Source organism: Brassica napus, chromosome C7 (assembly GCF_020379485.1).
Source record: "Brassica napus cultivar Da-Ae chromosome C7, Da-Ae, whole genome shotgun sequence".
NCBI lineage: Eukaryota > Viridiplantae > Streptophyta > Magnoliopsida > Brassicales > Brassicaceae > Brassica > Brassica napus.
Window position 1 is genome coordinate 39398784 of NC_063450.1, and position 17681 is coordinate 39416464.

The 17681-nt window shown below is 33.3% G+C and overlaps 4 protein-coding genes and 1 long non-coding RNA gene across 5 annotated transcripts; 2 read left to right on the forward strand and 3 right to left on the reverse strand.

The window, feature by feature from the left end:
- The first annotated feature begins 2997 nt into the window (after positions 1-2997).
- Positions 2998-4542, forward strand: LOC111207674. The gene is made up of 4 exons (XM_022705932.2): positions 2998-3174; positions 3268-3375; positions 4027-4091; positions 4205-4542. Exons 1-4 carry the CDS (start codon positions 3076-3078, stop codon positions 4353-4355), a joined length of 423 nt encoding a protein of 140 aa, XP_022561653.1. The 5' UTR covers positions 2998-3075; the 3' UTR covers positions 4356-4542.
- Positions 4543-6761: 2219 nt separating this feature from the next.
- LOC106404535 lies at positions 6762-9907 on the reverse strand. The gene is made up of 2 exons (XR_007325906.1): positions 7892-9907; positions 6762-7611 (listed from the first exon to the last, which is right to left on the reverse strand). It is a non-coding gene; the product is annotated as an uncharacterized LOC106404535 (long non-coding RNA).
- A 203-nt stretch (positions 9908-10110) lies between these two features.
- Positions 10111-12213, forward strand: LOC106349258 (protein WVD2-like 7). Its single transcript, XM_013789196.3, has 5 exons — positions 10111-10526; positions 10884-11386; positions 11484-11543; positions 11634-11679; positions 11777-12213. The coding sequence occupies exons 1-5, from the start codon at positions 10455-10457 to the stop codon at positions 11843-11845; spliced, it is 750 nt and encodes a 249-aa protein (XP_013644650.2). The 5' UTR covers positions 10111-10454; the 3' UTR covers positions 11846-12213.
- LOC111208200 lies at positions 11708-13580 on the reverse strand. The gene is made up of 2 exons (XM_022707039.2): positions 13400-13580; positions 11708-13283 (listed from the first exon to the last, which is right to left on the reverse strand). The coding sequence occupies exon 2, from the start codon at positions 12775-12777 to the stop codon at positions 12283-12285; it is 495 nt and encodes a 164-aa protein (XP_022562760.1). The 5' UTR covers positions 12778-13283; positions 13400-13580; the 3' UTR covers positions 11708-12282.
- A 166-nt stretch (positions 13581-13746) lies between these two features.
- LOC106349257 (succinate dehydrogenase [ubiquinone] iron-sulfur subunit 1, mitochondrial) lies at positions 13747-15012 on the reverse strand. Its single transcript, XM_013789194.3, has 2 exons — positions 14237-15012; positions 13747-14122 (listed from the first exon to the last, which is right to left on the reverse strand). The coding sequence occupies exons 1-2, from the start codon at positions 14908-14910 to the stop codon at positions 13957-13959; spliced, it is 840 nt and encodes a 279-aa protein (XP_013644648.3). The 5' UTR covers positions 14911-15012; the 3' UTR covers positions 13747-13956.
- Positions 15013-17681: the final 2669 nt, after the last annotated feature.

Genomic DNA, 17681 nt, shown 5'->3' on the forward strand with positions numbered 1-17681 from the left:
GGTGATGAATATGAATGGGGACCAAAAAATGAAAAGGAACAATACATTCCTTAACATTCCTAAAAACAATTTACCATTCATAAGGAATAGTTTTTTTTTTCATTCATTCTCATTCTTTTTATTGTAGAGAAATATACAGCAAATGTGTTCTTCACTAAATATGATAAATAATCATTATTCCTCATCATTCCTATAATTTTATTCATTTTCGTTCTATTCCTATCTGTCCCGATGTTTATGTGACAGTTACCAGTTAGACCCAATATCCAGAAGGCGGTATGCACGAATCATAAATGGGTATATGTTGTTAATTATTTGGCCCAATTTCTAAAATTTAATTGTTTTGTATCTTTTGTTAGTATGACTTTTTAAAATTTATAGTTTATCTTGTATTGGTTAATTTGTGAATAGATATATGATTAACAATGTTTTTGTTTATATTCATTAATTTGTATACAGAAACCTAAAAAGCTAAATAGTAAAAACAGAAATAATAACTAATTATCACAGTTTCATCCAATAAATTGAGATGTATTTGCAACATGGTAAACTATCTATCAGACTTTCATCCCAAAATAGAGCTAAAGGTTGACCTAAAGGTTGACCTAGAACAAATACGGTTTTTCAACTAATGCGATAGCCATGTTTAATTCTAAGTTAAAATAGACTTGATATATAGTGCTTAGTAAATATTGCTGAAATTTTGATATTGTTGCTGAAAACATTATATAGAATTCAAATCTAGAATTTGTTTATAGTTTAGTGATTTAAAGAGTTGAGAAATTATATAAAAATAAATAAATTTAACAAATATATTATAGGTTTTCATCAAATGTTTTTCTTGCCAACTTTCATCAAATATTTGTGGCATGTTATTGACTTATATCTGTTATCTTTCTTATAAAATTCTCTTACCAAGAAATATATAGGCTACCAAATCCATTCTCTCTCAATATTTTCTTCAAAGGGGTCTCACAGAGATCTACCCGGCCTTGCCAGCCAGTCTATCCAGCAGTCTACTGAATTGTCCATCTTTGGTATTCTGCAAGCTTCTCTTTACTTAACTCGACCCAAGTAATGTCCAAAGACTCCCATGCTTTTCTTTCTCCTATAAATTAAAATTTAGCTTTATATGAAAATTATGATTTTGGGTATTTAAATATTATTACATGTGTTTGAATCATATTTGTGATTATTCTCATGATTATCTAGTTCATGTGTTATGTCTTGTATTTATTTATGTTCTCTATAAATTAAAAATTAGTTTATATGAAAATTATGAATTTGTATGTTTAAATATTATTACATGTTTTAATCATATTTGTGATTATTCGTGTATTTAGTTCATGTGTTATGTCTTGCAAGATATTAGTTATACCATGTTTAATAGTGGGTTTTTAAGATTTAAAAAATTCATAACTCTAAATCAATAAAATGTTAAGATTCTAAAACATCTCAAATTTCATCTATTAATAATTTCTTCTTAGATTTTTCATGTAATGTTATGATTTTGGTCATATGAAAATGTAATGCTATGATTTGAAAATTATCTTAAGAAACTATCCAGTAGCCATGCACAAATTTTGCATAGCAAAGATAGTTATATATAACAATTTCTACCAATACACGTACACAACTGGAAAAAAATTCCTAATGTCTATGATTAAAAATAAAAAGGATAATTTTAGCAAATAAAGAGGATAATTTTAGCAAATAAAGATAGTAAAAAAAGCAGACAATCAAAACTAAATATTATCATGTTGACAAAGCAATGACTCACATGCAGTTTTTGTCTCCACAACAAAAATATCTCATAATACATTACAAACAAAAAAAAGGTGTTGAAGATCTATGTGTTTACCTCATCAGTAAGACTCAGTTGTAGTATTTGTTGAACACACAGTGTGTGTCTTTCTCTTTCTAACTTTTTTCTTTTTCAGTCAAATATTCTAACGTTTTTTAAGTCTGATAATTTCTGAATTGATTTTATGACAACTCCTGAAAACTAAAAAAAATATTATATTGAATAAGAAAATGAATAATGCAAACAAACTAGAATGAAAAAAAAAAGAAATAAGGAAATACTTGTTCAACTAGTTGATTCATTTCCTCATCCTCATCGACCTTTCTTTTATCCTCTATGTAATTGTGTCGCTTTCCCATTTCTCTGCAAATCCGAGAGGTTAAAGTTAAGAGAAAACACAATGGAAAGAACACTGAGCTAATCAAACCAAGACAAAGAGAAAATAATGAGATTTATTGTGGTCAAAAAATTACTGACATAAAAACATAGTAAATCTAGAGGTAACTCGAAAAATTACATAACTAATTAAAGATGTATGAAAATATAGAGAATTGGTGATGTAAAAAACATTAAATCAATCCTTATGTGCTTCCTTGCTTCTTCAAAAGACAGAGAAATCCTTCCAAAATAGCAAACACATACACATACACATACCTGCCAATATAATAAATAGAATTATCAATGTTAATATAATAATTCGATTAGGTTAATTAAAGTTAACGTGTCATTGTTTATGAAGATAGGTGATTTGACTGAGAGTTGGAACAGTGGGAGAGAATAGCAAATGCCTTTACAGAAGAACCAACTTAAATAGGAGTACTCAACCCCGGCCTTGGACCCTTGATCTAGACTTTCTTATCTTTGGGGTTGATTGGCGAGAGTTCAAGATGTTGTGGAATGTGGACAACCATTTTTGTTGTTTCTAAAGCTATTTTGTTAAGCAAAATCATGCTTTAACTTTGAAAAAAAATGAATCTAGAACAGAAAATTTAGAAAAAGAAATATTTTAACTTTAGAAATCCATTTTTTTACAACTTTTATTTAATGCTTTCAATGTCTTTGCAAATATTTCTATAGCAAAACAAATTAAAACTACAGCCAGCATAAAACTTAAAGTCATGCGATGTCGTTTTCAATTATTGTAAAACATAGATACAATTCAGCCCAAAGGGCCTTTAACTGGGCTCAATAAATACGGTTAAGGCTTTTAGCAGAGTGAGAATGATTGGAGGAGCAAGAGTCGTCGTCTCTGGCGATCGCGGGAACAAGAAATGTTTGCGACTACGAGATTGATTGGCCGGCGAATCCATGGCACAAGCGATGTCACTGTTCCAAAGCTCTCAGGATTCTCTATTGTATCTCCCAAACACGTAAGCTCTGCTTCGCTGTGTTTTCTCAGGGAAAATATTATGGTTCGGTTGTGATAATCGGAGGCGGATTTTTTTCGAATATCAATCTTTAAGGTTGCGGTAGAATATGCAGATGGCACCAAGTTCAAATTCTCTTCAGAGTTTCTGAGAGTCAATAGTCCAGCTGCTGATGGGAAAGTCAGATCAATCGGTGGTGACAAGGTGATATCTATTTATACAACAAAAGATGGTTCTGAGCCACATGATTTTTAGTACACAAGTCTTTAATGTTAGGACATAGACTTGTGATATCTTGTCTTAATAATGTGATATAGCTGCCTATGATAATCACATTAGCATTTGGATGTTGCTTTGTTTGTTTTTTGGCTTATTGTTTATGACCACTAGCTTGTTGTTCTTACTCCTAACGTGTACTTGGTTTTATATGGATTCTAGTAAATAGCAATTCTAGATGAGACTACGGTTAACTAATATGTTGTGTTGTTGTTTCCCTTCTTTATGATTACTAGTTTGCTGCTCTATCTGTATTGGTGGGTTTCGAAAAAGATGATGTCTTTTGAAGTATAAGTTTAATAGACCTGCAATGATATTGATTCCAATGGATGCGGACACGGTTATGGCACTTCTTATTGACACGGTTCTTATTGTAACCGCAATCTCTTAAGTATCTTAGCAATGAGTGTCTTTGGTCTGATGGTTACTTACTAGTCCATTAATTCTGTGACTAATCAAACATATATTCTAAACGGTACAAGGCCTTGTATTCTGTATGCTTTACTCTTAACACTATGACATCAAGTCTTGGTGATTTTTTCTTTGGCCTAAACAGTTTCGTTTTTGTTTTCAAATCAGGTGATATCTGGAAGGCGGTATGTAGGAATCATGTCTGCAGAGCCGGTGGGAAATTATGGCGTAAGGTAACTTACAAATCCCGCTATGTCATGTAACTTAGTCATCAAAGATAAACTTTTTTTTTTTTTTAGCCTGTAACTTAACGAGTCTGGTGCTAAATCTTTGTTTGAGGATTCAGGTTAGTGTTTGATGACTTGCATAGAACAGGGATATATCCATGGGATTATTTCTACGAGCTTGGTAGCAATAAGTTTGGTCTCATGAGAAACTATATCAAGACTCTCCAAAAGCATCATCTCAGCCGCGAACCTCCTCCCAGAAGGAAATGATTCTGATCAATGTGTTCTAAAACTTTGTTCAACTTGCGCAGAGACATGAAATCAATATTGTTGTCTTGTTCCAGAGTTAGGGAACACAAATAGTTCTAACGCTGGTCTTTTACTCTGGAGTTAAAATCATGTGGGTCTTAACAATAGCCCATCTGAACCTGCATAAATGGTTATATGGTGTTAGATATTTAGGTCGCATTCCATATTACATGTTGGCAGCTGTTTGCTCGTGCCCGACATTCAGCCCGTAGTAACTAACTAGCTAACTATAAAGCGCGAGTGCGTGACTACATTATATACATTGGGCTCTTAAGTACTCTCATTAGACGTGATTAATAAAACCACGAATATTCTGCAAAACGTCAAACACACTAAAATATATTAATACTAAGGCTGTCCGCCCGTAATATAATTTACGTGTAATATATATAAATATATTATTATATATTTTTATCGGCATGTGTTTTATGTTAGTATTTGTAAGAGAAGTGTCTAAAAAATGTATAGTTTTTAAGAATGTTTGAGCGTTGAGGGATTTTATATATATTAAGATTTATTATATTTATTTTGATGGTTATGTTGATATTAAAAGGTTGTGGCGTATAAAATATTATATAGGTTAGATGAGGTTTACGTGATTTTCTGGTTATATTTTCTTTTAAAAAATCTATGATTGGCATTTGTTCATGTTTCTAACATGTTTTGATTTGTAATTGTAGTTAAATATATTTTAAAATATTGCCTCATTTAACCTTGCATTTTATGTTCACAATACTTAAAAAAATATACTTATTTTACCATTAAAAACAATTTTAATGTATTTTTTTTTTAAATGGTTAATTTATTCTCAATTACATGTAACATTAGTTTTAACTATATTATAACAATTTTCACTACTTTTTATGTTATTTTTTTGTAAGTTATATATGAAATTGATTAATTTTTCTAAAACGGTGCTGATTAATTTTTAGAAACTAATTTTTAACATTGATCTCATAAAACTTATATTCTACAAACATAATGCTAAATATCTTATATCAGATTAGAAAAAAACATATTCATGGGTTAGTACCTAATAGAAAGAACATGTTCATGTTTTACTTGGTTTTTATTTGCTTATTCATTAGATAAACAACTGTAACCACAATATCTTGATTGTGAAGCGAGTTAAGCTACTGATGGAGATGGAATTATTCCTATCTTCCTTGCATAAGAAAATAGCTGGTCGTCTTCACCTATCGTACACCCATTGCAAAGTTTAGGAATTATTTCCTTGCATAAGAAAACACTCCTTGCAGACTCTAAGCTCCGACTCAATCAGAAACAACTCTCATATAGTCACTGAATTATGAAAAAATAGAACTATGAAAAATATTACTGCGCAAGTCTGAGCAACAAAGGCTTTAGCTCCAACTTCCCTAGAAAGTTAGGAGTGTGTTCACCTATTGTTGTCTACACGTTTTTTCTAATACCATGTTAGAGCTTTTTCCATTTTCTAATCTTACTTTTAGACACGACAATCTCTAACTGGGCCACCTTTATTCCTTTTGCCACCACCAGCTTGGTCTCTGCCATAACCATTTCTCACAAAACCTCCATGTTGGTTTTGGTGGCCACTAAGTATAATATAATTAGATGATAAAAACCTGCCATTACGTTGATACGAAAGCGAGCTGCATCCCTTCCTAGATTGTGCAATTATATCTACATTCACTTCCTATACAGATTTTAAACCCATTTGAGTCATAAGTTTTTTTTATAAAACTTTGAGACGTTCTTAAATTATCAGGCATGTTTTACAGGTTGTTTGATATTTTCATTTGAGTCAAATCATATTATGATAATATTTTGATTTTATGCATTTAGAAATAGTCTTCTATTCATATCATTTAATATATTATTTGATTTTATAACATATTTTTTAAGTGATTGCTATGCTAATTTATAACATGTATTAAATTAGATTTAGAAAATATTATTGTTTATTTGTTTTATATGCATGTGATTTCTAAGATTCACATATTTCCTCTTGTGAAACCGAAAATTTATGTACAAAGTAATTAATAGTTTATCTTCAGTTTTTTCACAATATTATAACTAAAGTCGAAAAAATAATTTGATAATAGATCCGAATATTTAAAATCATCTGCTTTTGCGTAAAGGTATTTTTTGGGAATTTGATTTTTTTTATAATCTCTGTTGCATATTTTATTTTTAATCACACAATTAACAATTAATGATTAATCTGCATGATTTTTTCCATCCAACCAATGTTTCAGTATAAAAAAGGTTTAATTCTTGATAGTTCTAATGTTCATGTATAACTATTTTCATATATATTATCTCTTGTTATTGTTCGAGTTTCAAAGTTGAGATATTTTGAAATCATAAGAAAAGTTTGACTCATACAATCAAGTTATTTAATTAATTTTACTGATGTTGGGAAAAAATCATATAAGCTTTACACTACTTTAACCAATATCCATGATTTGAACGTAAGCTGATGATGATCCTAAAATGTTCTTTTGATAATAATAAACTTTCGCTGGATCATGTTTTTTTTTACTGGTATAACATCTGTGAACCTGCTTGAGTTCTTCTGGGTGGTTGATACCATATTCCATGATCATCTCAACCACTGCATCTCTAAAATCCTTTTGAGGATCGAGTCAGTTATTTCACTACTGCAAAGCCTTACGTTCTCATTCCTCCATCTACTGCTTCCATCAAAAGTTCGAGCTCTCCGTCAGAAATAGCTCTAACTCCACATTTTATAGATGCTCTTGATGAAAACTCTAACCTTGATGTTTTTTTTTGTTCCAACCTGTTTAGAGTGGGATTTCTTCTACTGGCCAGCCTTTAGTTTCGCTTCTTGTAATTTTATTTCCTTGATATTTTTCCACATATCTTCTCTAATGTAGCTTCATGGACATGTCCTCCTCCGCGTAATTATTTGATATCTTTGGCTTTTGTTGGAGAAACTGTTGGTCACGTCTCTCGCATCTCTTCTTATCTTTATTCATAAGAATCCTTGGCTTCTGATTTGGATTTTGATCTCCATGTGGATCCACTCGCTCTCAGATCCATTTTTCCAGCCTGGGAATCTAAATCAGAAGAAAACATTAAATGAACATAAACTAAATTCAAAGAAGTATGAACATAAAAATCACATTCAGTTTAGTTAACATCTGTATCTTGACTCTCTGTCGTGTTGCCACTCAATTCTCTTGTCAAATCTCCACTCCAAAGTTCTTTCCTGATAAGCAAAATCAAAAGAAAACATTAAACCAAACTAAAATAGACATGGTAACTATCTCTCATCAAATCTCCTTACGGATTTACTATTTGAATCCAGACTCTGTCTCAAACCCAGAGCTCTAAATTAGAGAATAACAATTATAAGAATCTAAAATCAAATGAAGCATGATGAAGGACACATGTAAAAATTATTGTTTACCGGATGAGTAGAATCTGAGAACATGGAAGGACGTATGTGATCACAATAAAAACAGATGAATTTCATGGGTTAGTCATACCTTTTTATAGTTGAAGATCCAGAGGGAGGAAGTCATTGGAGATGTTATTGTTACTGAGAGCGCTTTAAAGATGACGCTTCAATCCAGACTGATTCCGTAACGTTCGAAGGTTTTGGTCGCCGGTGAAATGAAGAGATGAAGAACTTCGACGATGGTTAGGGGCCGAGTTAACCTCGACGATGGTTAGGGGCCGAGTCTAGAAAAGTATTTAACTCTTGACTCTACATATGGGCTTCATTTGATTTCAAAACAGGCCCGTAACAAATAACACTTAGAGCATATGTCGAGCCCAAATAAAAAATGATCAGAAACGAAACTCGTTGGGTTTAAAAATTTGACACGTGTCAGCAGCAGGTTGAACGACTTTTTGACCTGGATCCTAGGTGGCAGCCCAGGAGAGAGGCAGACATTATTATATATATATAGATATAGATATTGATCTTTTCTTACTTTCAACTCTTCTTGCATATTAAGAAACGATTCTCGGTAACTTTTATATGAATAGTGTACATCAAGCGCTCGGTGATACTCTTTCCATTCCCGAAAGTAAGATGTTTTAAATTTTTTACTTGTTCCACAAAGATAGATTTTCTATACGTTTAAGGTATTTTTTATACTTTTAAAAAACATTAAATGAAAATATTTGAATTGATTAAATTTCATTGGTGAAAAATTATTGGAAAGTGTATAATAAAGTAAAAAATAAATAAATTATAAACATTTATTGAATTCTTAATAAACCTGAACACTTTATAAAATCTTATTTTTAGGAACAGTGGGAGTACTATATTTTTTGCTTTGTATGTCAAAAGCTTCATTGTCAAGTGTCAATTTAATTTTATATTTTTGAGCTATCAGATATTTCCTACACATATATTTTGGCATAAATTATTTCTTTCAACGCATATTTTATAATTTTAGAGAGTGCATATATTATCTTGTTTTAAAATAACTTAGATTTCCAAAAGTTCTTAAGAAATTCAATTGGGTGTAATAACACATAAGGTGGACATCACTCGCTGGTCGCTACTTGTTGAATATTTTATTTTATAGCCATTGAACTAAGTAAATATCATTGAAACCAATCACTAAACCAATAACTGCAAAGAAAAAATGATGGAATAGTGTTGCCTTCTGTGATGGTTGAAGTGTCATTTCGGTGTTTTACAAAATATTCCAAAACGGTTGTACATACCAACGTTGATACGTGTTACTTCATCCACTTTTATTACCTCCAACGATCGAAAGAAAATAAATACAATTCATATGTTTTTAGGCGAAGTACATGGATTTTAGATTTTAGAACAAAGGTTTATAACCCTAGCAAATTATACCAGAGCATTAATGTTCAAAACAAAATTATACTAGAGCATTTTTCGAAGTAAAACATATAAAACTCATACTTACTCCGTTCCACAAAAATAAAACAAATTTTTGGGAAATTTTTGTTTCACAAATACATAATTTTTATGTTATTTGATAATAATAAATTCTTAAAAATTAATTAAGTTTATTGGATTACTATTACTTTTATATTAAAATTGATAATCATGAAAAATATGCATTTACGATATAAATTTAATAGGTTTTAATATGTATAAAGAAATGAAAAAAAAATATGTTTGTGTAATGGAAAGAGTGTATTTTTGTGTGAAAAATGCAGTATTGTTTGCTTCACTGACTTGATTTTTTATGTTTAATTTGGCAACTATGAACTTTAATTAGAATACCACTTTCAATAATACCAGATATTAATATATTTAGACAAGCACGACACAATTGTATTATTCCGAACTTTTGCCAAAAGATTGCTATAGTCTAATACTACAAAGTTGTATAAGGAACGACCAACGTCCATCGTATATATAGAGGAAATCGTGGATTTAATTCTTCCCCATTTTCATCGATTTGATTTTCATTTTGATGCCTTAATTAATAAAAATCTAAAAATATAACGTTTCATATTAATTAAAAATATTTAAAATTTACAAGACTCGAAATCAGCGAAGACCGAGTTTAGGAATTTCTCAGTTGTTTTTCCTTTCTCACAAGAAAAAGTATTACCTTTTTACAAAAAAAAAGAAGTATTACTTTCGTTCCTTTCGCTTCAATTCTCAACCACTTCAATTTCAACGACCAAATTATAAATAATTTCTTCTTCTTTTTTTTTGAACAAACATAAATAAATAATTTCTTCAAGTTTTTTTATAATTCGAGTCCCATTTTTCATTCCTATCCTCAAAAAACACTGAAATTATTATAAGTTATTTATGTTTTGATTTTATCTTCTCCTTGCTCGTGGGACCCGGATCTAAACATATTCTTCCGCACCTCATGTGTTCGAGAGAAAATCTTGAGTTCCCTTTCAACGACAGAGAGAAAGACATTTTCCCTTTCGAATTTTGAAATTCAAGAGAAGTTTTTTTTGACGACGAGAAAACACTATCCACAGATAAATATATGTCTGGAGCTGAATAATAATATAAAAAACAAAGCTTCTTCTAGTTTCGGTTCTTCATTTTCTGGGGTGTAGATAGAAGATTAATCTGAAGCTTCACAAAAAATGGGAGAATCTGCAGTTCTAGCTCATTCGTGTTCCTTCGCAGCTCCTATTACCCGTTCCGATTCTCATGAGGTTTGTTTTCTTTATTTAATCTTCGATTTATTGATTCCTCTGTTTTTTTAAAAAAAAGCTCTGTCTTTTTTATTGTAACGACAAATTTTCCCGGAAAATATTTATAAATTTGTCTGGTGAATCCCCACGAGGAAAAATTCAACCTTTATGATATCTTCTCTCGAACTTTATGTATTTTCCGGGGAAAACAGAACATAAAGTTTTGTTCTTCTTGCATAAAACAAACACTAGTCTCCAAGCTATGTTGTCTGATGAAAGTTCAAATCTGTTATTTTTCCGTTACAAAATCTCTTTAAGAAACCAAAAAAAATATGAAAGTTTCCAAATTTGGATTTTTGATCTTTCTGATGTTTGCAGGATAACACGATCCATGCGCTTAGCCAATCAATATCATTTGGGAAATTCATGTCAGAGAATCTCGAATGGGGCAAATGGTCAACCTTTTCGCACAAGAAGTACGTTGAAGAAGCTGAGAAGTACTCTCGTCCTGGCTCCGTTGCTCAGAAGAAAGCTTTCTTCGAAGCTCACTACAAGCGAATAGCCGAAGCCAAGAAAGCTGCAACGGAAGAACAACCAACGGTCACGCCTGCTGAAGTCTTGCTTCACACTTTGGAGACACAGCCTCCGTTGAGTTTGCTACCAGAGGAAGAACTACTTGAAAGGAACAAAGAGGAGGTTCTTGTTGTTGTGGATCGTCCATTGGAAGAGAAGAAGAAGAAGCAGAAAGATGAAGAAGAGGATTGTTCTGTGGGTGAAAAGGAGAAAGTGAAGACCAAGAACAAACCGGTGTTTAGATTGTCTCTGGAGAAAACAATCCCTCCTGCTAAACCTATAGAGATTGCTTCATCAGATAAAACAAGGTTTGTGGTTTCTTTCTTATGTAAAAGTAAACACAGATTTGTATGCAAATTATTTTACTCTTTTTCTGATTGTTTTTTTATGTTAATACAAATGCAGTGAAAGACCGATGATGATCCAGAGTTCAGGGGTTCAACGCCAGAAATTCAGTTTCTTGAAGTAAGTCACACTCTTTGTGTGTGCTTTCCTCCTTACTTCTCTTGGTATTGACTTTCTTTAACTGGTTTTGATTATTTGTTATACCTCCAGCTGTTTCATTGGTAATGCTAAAACTAGAGATCAGAATCAGAACATGGTAAGATTTTTTTTTTTTAATTCTTGTCAATTGAAATCTCATGGTTAAATTAAAAAGAAGAGAGATGTTTCTCATTTATATGGTGTGTGTGGTGCAGAGAAAGACAGAGAAGAAGAAGCAGTTTATGTGTCTTTGTTTGAAGCCAAAAAATGTAAGAGAATCATAATAAAGACAAAGAAGATGAAAGAATACAACTTTGAAGGAAGCAGCTCTACACAAGTCTGCCAAAATGGCAAATGGGAGAAATAAAAAGATTGAGTTCATAGTTCGATCAAGCTACTTAGCGATTTCATCACGTAGATGGCACCGATTACACCCTTTTATCACCTGTTTAAAAGAGTCTGAGCGCATTAGGAAGAAGAAGAAGAAACGCTAGAACTAGCTTCTTTTGTTTTACTTTTGATTTCTATCTACTTATGTAATGAAAATACAACTTTAATTTCTCTTTTTGGTCTGAATCTTTATCTTTAAACTGGCTCTTGTTGATGAAGAAGGGATTGGATTAACTTTACATAAAGAATCGAATTACATTCACTTGAATATGCAAAAGAAAAAAAAAAAGCTGATCCACGTGAGAGAGACATGATCATTACTTCCTTTTTTTCAGACCAAACACCAACCATCTTCTTCTTCTTCATCGTCATCGTGATCTAACACATGTTCCATCATTATCCCCACATCGTAAAAACTCATGCTTTCATCAACATCCCCGCCATCTTCTTTGTCGCTATTATGTCCATTCTCTCTATTTGTCATTTCATCTTCAGCTTCTCCTCCTTTGTCTTCTTTAAAATCGTCGCCATTACCATTAAGTTCAGATAAACCGGCAAGATCCAAAACGGATCTGGTCCCGGGTCTGGTAATGATACGACAAGTGAGGAGTTTGTAGCTGGACGAAGAAGCCATGTCGTTTGATCTCAGCCAATGCACCTGGCCATACCATATTCTCCTGTGAGCTCTGGTCGGTTTCGATGGCAATTTGGTAAAAACTGCTGAGGATGTGGATGGAGTTGCAGAGTTGACCAGCCTTGGATTAAGCGGCGGTGGAAGAATCCGGTAAGTTCGGACAATACCATGTTGCCGACCTTCTCGTCTCATTTTAAAGAAAGAAAAAGGGAAGCACTTTGAATTGGAAGTTAAGCCTTGAGGGATATATAAAAGCCAAGGAGCCTTTAATGGAAGAAGGAATATGCTCAAAAAGGTCTTAGCGTAAAGATCCAAAAGAGTAGTTTGTAGGTCAAGTTAATGAGTTGTTGTATATAGATAACGTGCAAATGTTAAATCATTTGACAATTCATTTATCTTGAAATGATAAGGCAATAACAGAGTGATGAATTTAAAAAAAGATTCGAGGTTGTTGACATTATAGTTCATACTTGGCACAAGTCATTAATACCTAAATTGAGCTGTGCCAAATAAAGAAATGGGCTAAAGCCAAGTATGAGTAAGGAATGTGAACAAACAGATATATATATATATATATATATATATATATATATAAAACTGTCCACACAAAGCTCAAATCAGGCAACACTGGACACAAATCGGAGGCTGAATCTCTATGTTGCAGTCACAGCAAGATGTTTCACAATCGTTGTTGCATCCTGCACATGAAGAGCAACAACAAAACTAATGTTAAACTACAAGTACAAGATCATTCTCTCAAGTTCCCTCAACTTATCTTTGGTTTTAAAACTTGTATTAGGAACTATAATAGTACCTCTCACAGTAAGAAACTGAGGCTTCTCATGTTCCTGAGAACTTAGTAAGGACTGAAACTGTTCGGTTCCTGGAGCAACATCAGTTGCTGTGCTAATAATGACCAAAGAGACAAAGAACATAGCTACATTTGTCGGTGACATCTTTCTTCTTTTGTGCCAGTACTTGCAGCTATACTTATACAGTCAATCATACACCAAGGATGTTGAATCACCATATTACTGATGTGAACTTTTCTATGGATAAGCTATGTTAATCTATCACGTTGCGGTCATGTGTCGACACAAGTACATTTAATGTTTTTTATAAAAGACAATGCAGATGGAACACAAAAAAGTAGATGATAAGTAGATGAGAACTTAAGTTGTTCTTCAGTTTTATTACTTAAAAGAGAGATTTTTCAGCAAGATACAACCACAAAGCTCATCTACTTTGGAAAACTTGCCAAAAGAGTTTCTTTCACAGGTGCTAATACTCGGCAACAACAATACAATAATGAATCAAACTTCGTGAAGATTTATTAGCTTCAAACATTAACTGTGACCGCACAACAATACTTCAACGCTGAAGTTGCTTAATGTGCGCGATCTGTTTGCCCGGGTTCAAACCCTTAGGACAAGCACGAGCACAGTTCAAGATCGTATGACAACGGTAAAGCTTGAACTCATCGTCAATAGCCTCAAGTCTTTCCTTAGTGTACTCATCACGACTGTCGCTTATCCACCTTCACAATGTTACAAACACATCCAAAGATCAAAACTTTTATCTAACGCAGCTAACAACAAGACATCTACTACGAATCATCCCAACGAGCAATACTATAACTTGTTTCACATACCTATTGGCATGTAGCAAAGCGGCAGGGCCAAGGTAAGACTCAGGGTTCCACCAGTAACTAGGACAAGACGTGCTACAACAAGCGCAGAGAATACACTCATACATCCCATCAAGCTTAGCCCTATCCTTCTTACTCTGCAGAATCTCCTTCCCAGGCTCAGACGGAGGGTTCTTCCTCTTCAGCCACGGCTCAATACTCTTGTACTGATTATAAAAGTTAGTCATGTCCACCACCAGATCCTTGATCACGAACATGTGAGGCAAGGGAGTGATCGTCGTCTCCTTGGCTCCCTCCTCGATCTTCGTCAGACACGCGAGCCCGTTGCACCCGTCGATGTTCATCGCGCACGAGCCGCAGATCCCTTCTCGGCACGAGCGGCGGAAGGTGAGAGACGGATCCATCTCGTTCTTGATTTTGATCAAGGCGTCGAGAACCATGGGGCCGCAGTCTTTGAGGTCGATCTTGTAGTCTTGGAGCTCAGGCTTGCTAGGGTTGTCGGGGTTCCATCGGTAGATCTGGAAAGTTTTGAAGTTCGATGGTTTTCCGCCGCCAGAGGACGCTTTTGGTTCCGGTTCGGTTACGGAGGCTGTGCATCGCGACGGGATCAACCTTGCTGCGGTGGTTAATCGCGACGGTTTGGTTCCGACTAATCTTCCGATTAAACCGGACGACATTTTTCGCGGTGAGAGACAGTGAGGGACGGAGCGAACTAATCGATGAAGATTGATTATGTCTGAAAATTAATTTTTAAATTAATTATATTTTTCGCACAAATTATATAAACACACGAGATTACCGACGTGTGCACATTTGTAGATGTGAGGTTTAGCTTCATCTACGTAGAAGAGCCGTAGATCATTAGAACAAGTAAGGCTTCGAAGCACTGTGACCGTTCATTTTGGATACCGACTTAGGTTGATCGTGGCGAGCACACCACTGGATATTTTCAAAGGCGCGTGCTCGACTCGAGGAAGGTGTTATCTGAGACGTGGCTTAGTCTCATTGGATAAATGAAAAAGAGGAGCATGGAGGCAAGGAGTGCGTTACGTTTGGTTAGAAAAGAGGAACACTGTGCGTAGTTTTTTATAATTACCTCTATGTGACATAAGACATTCATAAGTGTATTTTTCAGTGATTTGTCTTAGTCTTGCATTACTTGGCTCATTTTTAATACTTCATAAGACTACTATGTATGTGTTGATTCATCTTTCTTGATCTGTAATCAAATCATTTTTGGTTAGAAAATTATGATCGATTTTCTTTTGTTTTGTGATTTTGATGTTGTTTTATGAATAGTTTTCATTTCCTTTAATTTAAGATTCAAATTTATTATTTCTTTTCTCATGGCTATTTTGTGCGGAAAATTGTTCTCCACTAGGTGCACAGTCTTTGTCACGCGGGGTCGGCTACATTATAGGTGCGTTGTATAGTTTTGTTTACGAGATTTTATTGTTTGTTTGTTTTTTTGTCTATAATGTGATGAATGAGACTTTGGAAATTACATAGGTTGATGAGTTTGATATAAGAATGAATGACGAAGTCATATGTTGATATTTTTATATCTTATATGTTCAAAGTTGAGGGTGATGAAACTTGTCAGTGTTTACTTAGGTAGTTGTTTGTATATAAATCAAATAGGGCATGGAAAAAAATAATAAATTTGGATTTAAAAATTTAACAATTTAAATAACAATAAAATAAAATTTTACTCTTATTTCACCAATTGTTTTTAGAAAAAAAAAATAGAATTGTAATATATTTTAAAAAATTTATAACATTTTTAGAATTACATACTTAGAAAATTATTTTATTTATATTTTTTTTTGGACTTTGTTATAGATGATTTGGGGTTGACAAAAAAGTCTGAAATATGGCCAAATATAATTTTTTTTTTAAAAGCATGACTTTAAAATGTTAGGGTTTCAAAATAGATGGGCCTTGAATATGTGGTTTAGGGGATGATTGGTTGGGGCTGTAAATGCTCTGGACAGCCAAAATTTAGTCTACAGCTATATATGTCAACCAATCGAGCTTTGCTTTCCTTAAAAAAACTCACAGCAAAAAAATCTCTGCAAAATCAAAATATGGCTGTAGAGAGCTTTATTTCCAGAGCAAAAAATTAGTGCTTTAGAAATCTACAGCAAGGAAAGCTACAGAAAATAAATCTACAGATTAAATTCTACAGCAAAAAATATAAAGCTACAGCACTTACCAATCATCTCATTAGTCTGATACTGAGAAAACTGTTAGGACTTCAACTCCTCTTTTTCTGTATGTTGGGAATGTGGGCACTAATTTCTCGATTCATGTACGTAAAATTGTTTCTTTGTTTGTGAGATTGAAAAACGTAGATTGATTTTAAGCATGATTGATGAGAGGTTTACTTGCATCAGCTTCGTCTGCCGTGGGTGTTGAGTTTCGTCGGCGCCAGATGTTAGACATGCAAGAGAGAAGGTCTGAATATGTTAATTTCGTGTTTTGTTTTTTCTTCTCTCGTGTTTTATGGGTTCCACTCTTTGCTTAGGTTGTACAAAAGATGAAGTCTGGCTAGGTCGTCTCACTTCTCTGAAGTATTCCCTTGATCAACCTCCCACCAACATCTATCTTCTGATTTGTCTTGAAGTCGAGGAGCTTCCAGAAAAATTAGCTTCCATCTGCTGTTCCGCTTGGAATGGAGAAATTAGTTCTGAAATGCCGCATAAAAAAAAAATTGGCAAATGACTAATGATTGTCAACAACTATCACTATACTAAATACAAAAGAAATATAGGTTTTTTGTCCTGCACAAACTAAAATCTTACAACAGGGTTGTCACAGTCTTTTTTTTAGGAGCAAGATCTTTTTCTTCCCAGAAACCATAGTCAATGCAATCCTTGGGAGAGGCTAAAATTGCGTAGATGAAAAAATAGATCAGAAACATAGTGGATTTTTTAGGAATAAGGAAAATATGGGATAAGTTGTTGACTAATTACCAGTTTCAGTTGTTGGTATGTCATTCCACTTGAATTTGCATGATTGTAATCTTGCTTTGAGCTGCCAAATATGATATGTTTACCAGTTTCTAGGTTTGTGTTCTTAATCACTTGGCAATTGTCGAACATTCTAATCTTGACCGGAGATTGATCTCAGGAGCACCTGTGATGACTTCACCAATAATGGTTAGTGAGATGAAACGAATGAGGAATGGATGATCAGTTATCGTGTACATGCTTGAGCACCTAGCAACCTCAAAATGATCGACTTTCACAATGGAACCTTCTTTCAAAGATGGCATGTAATGATTAGCACGTCTGACGGGAGTAAACCCATAAATCACGGCATCTGCAAATAATATTATTCAACAAAGAATTAGAAAATCAATTAAAATAATTATGTTAAATAAGTGTGATAGATCGAAGATTAACTTACATTTTCATCAAGAAAGAGAACCGTGATTCCCACAAAC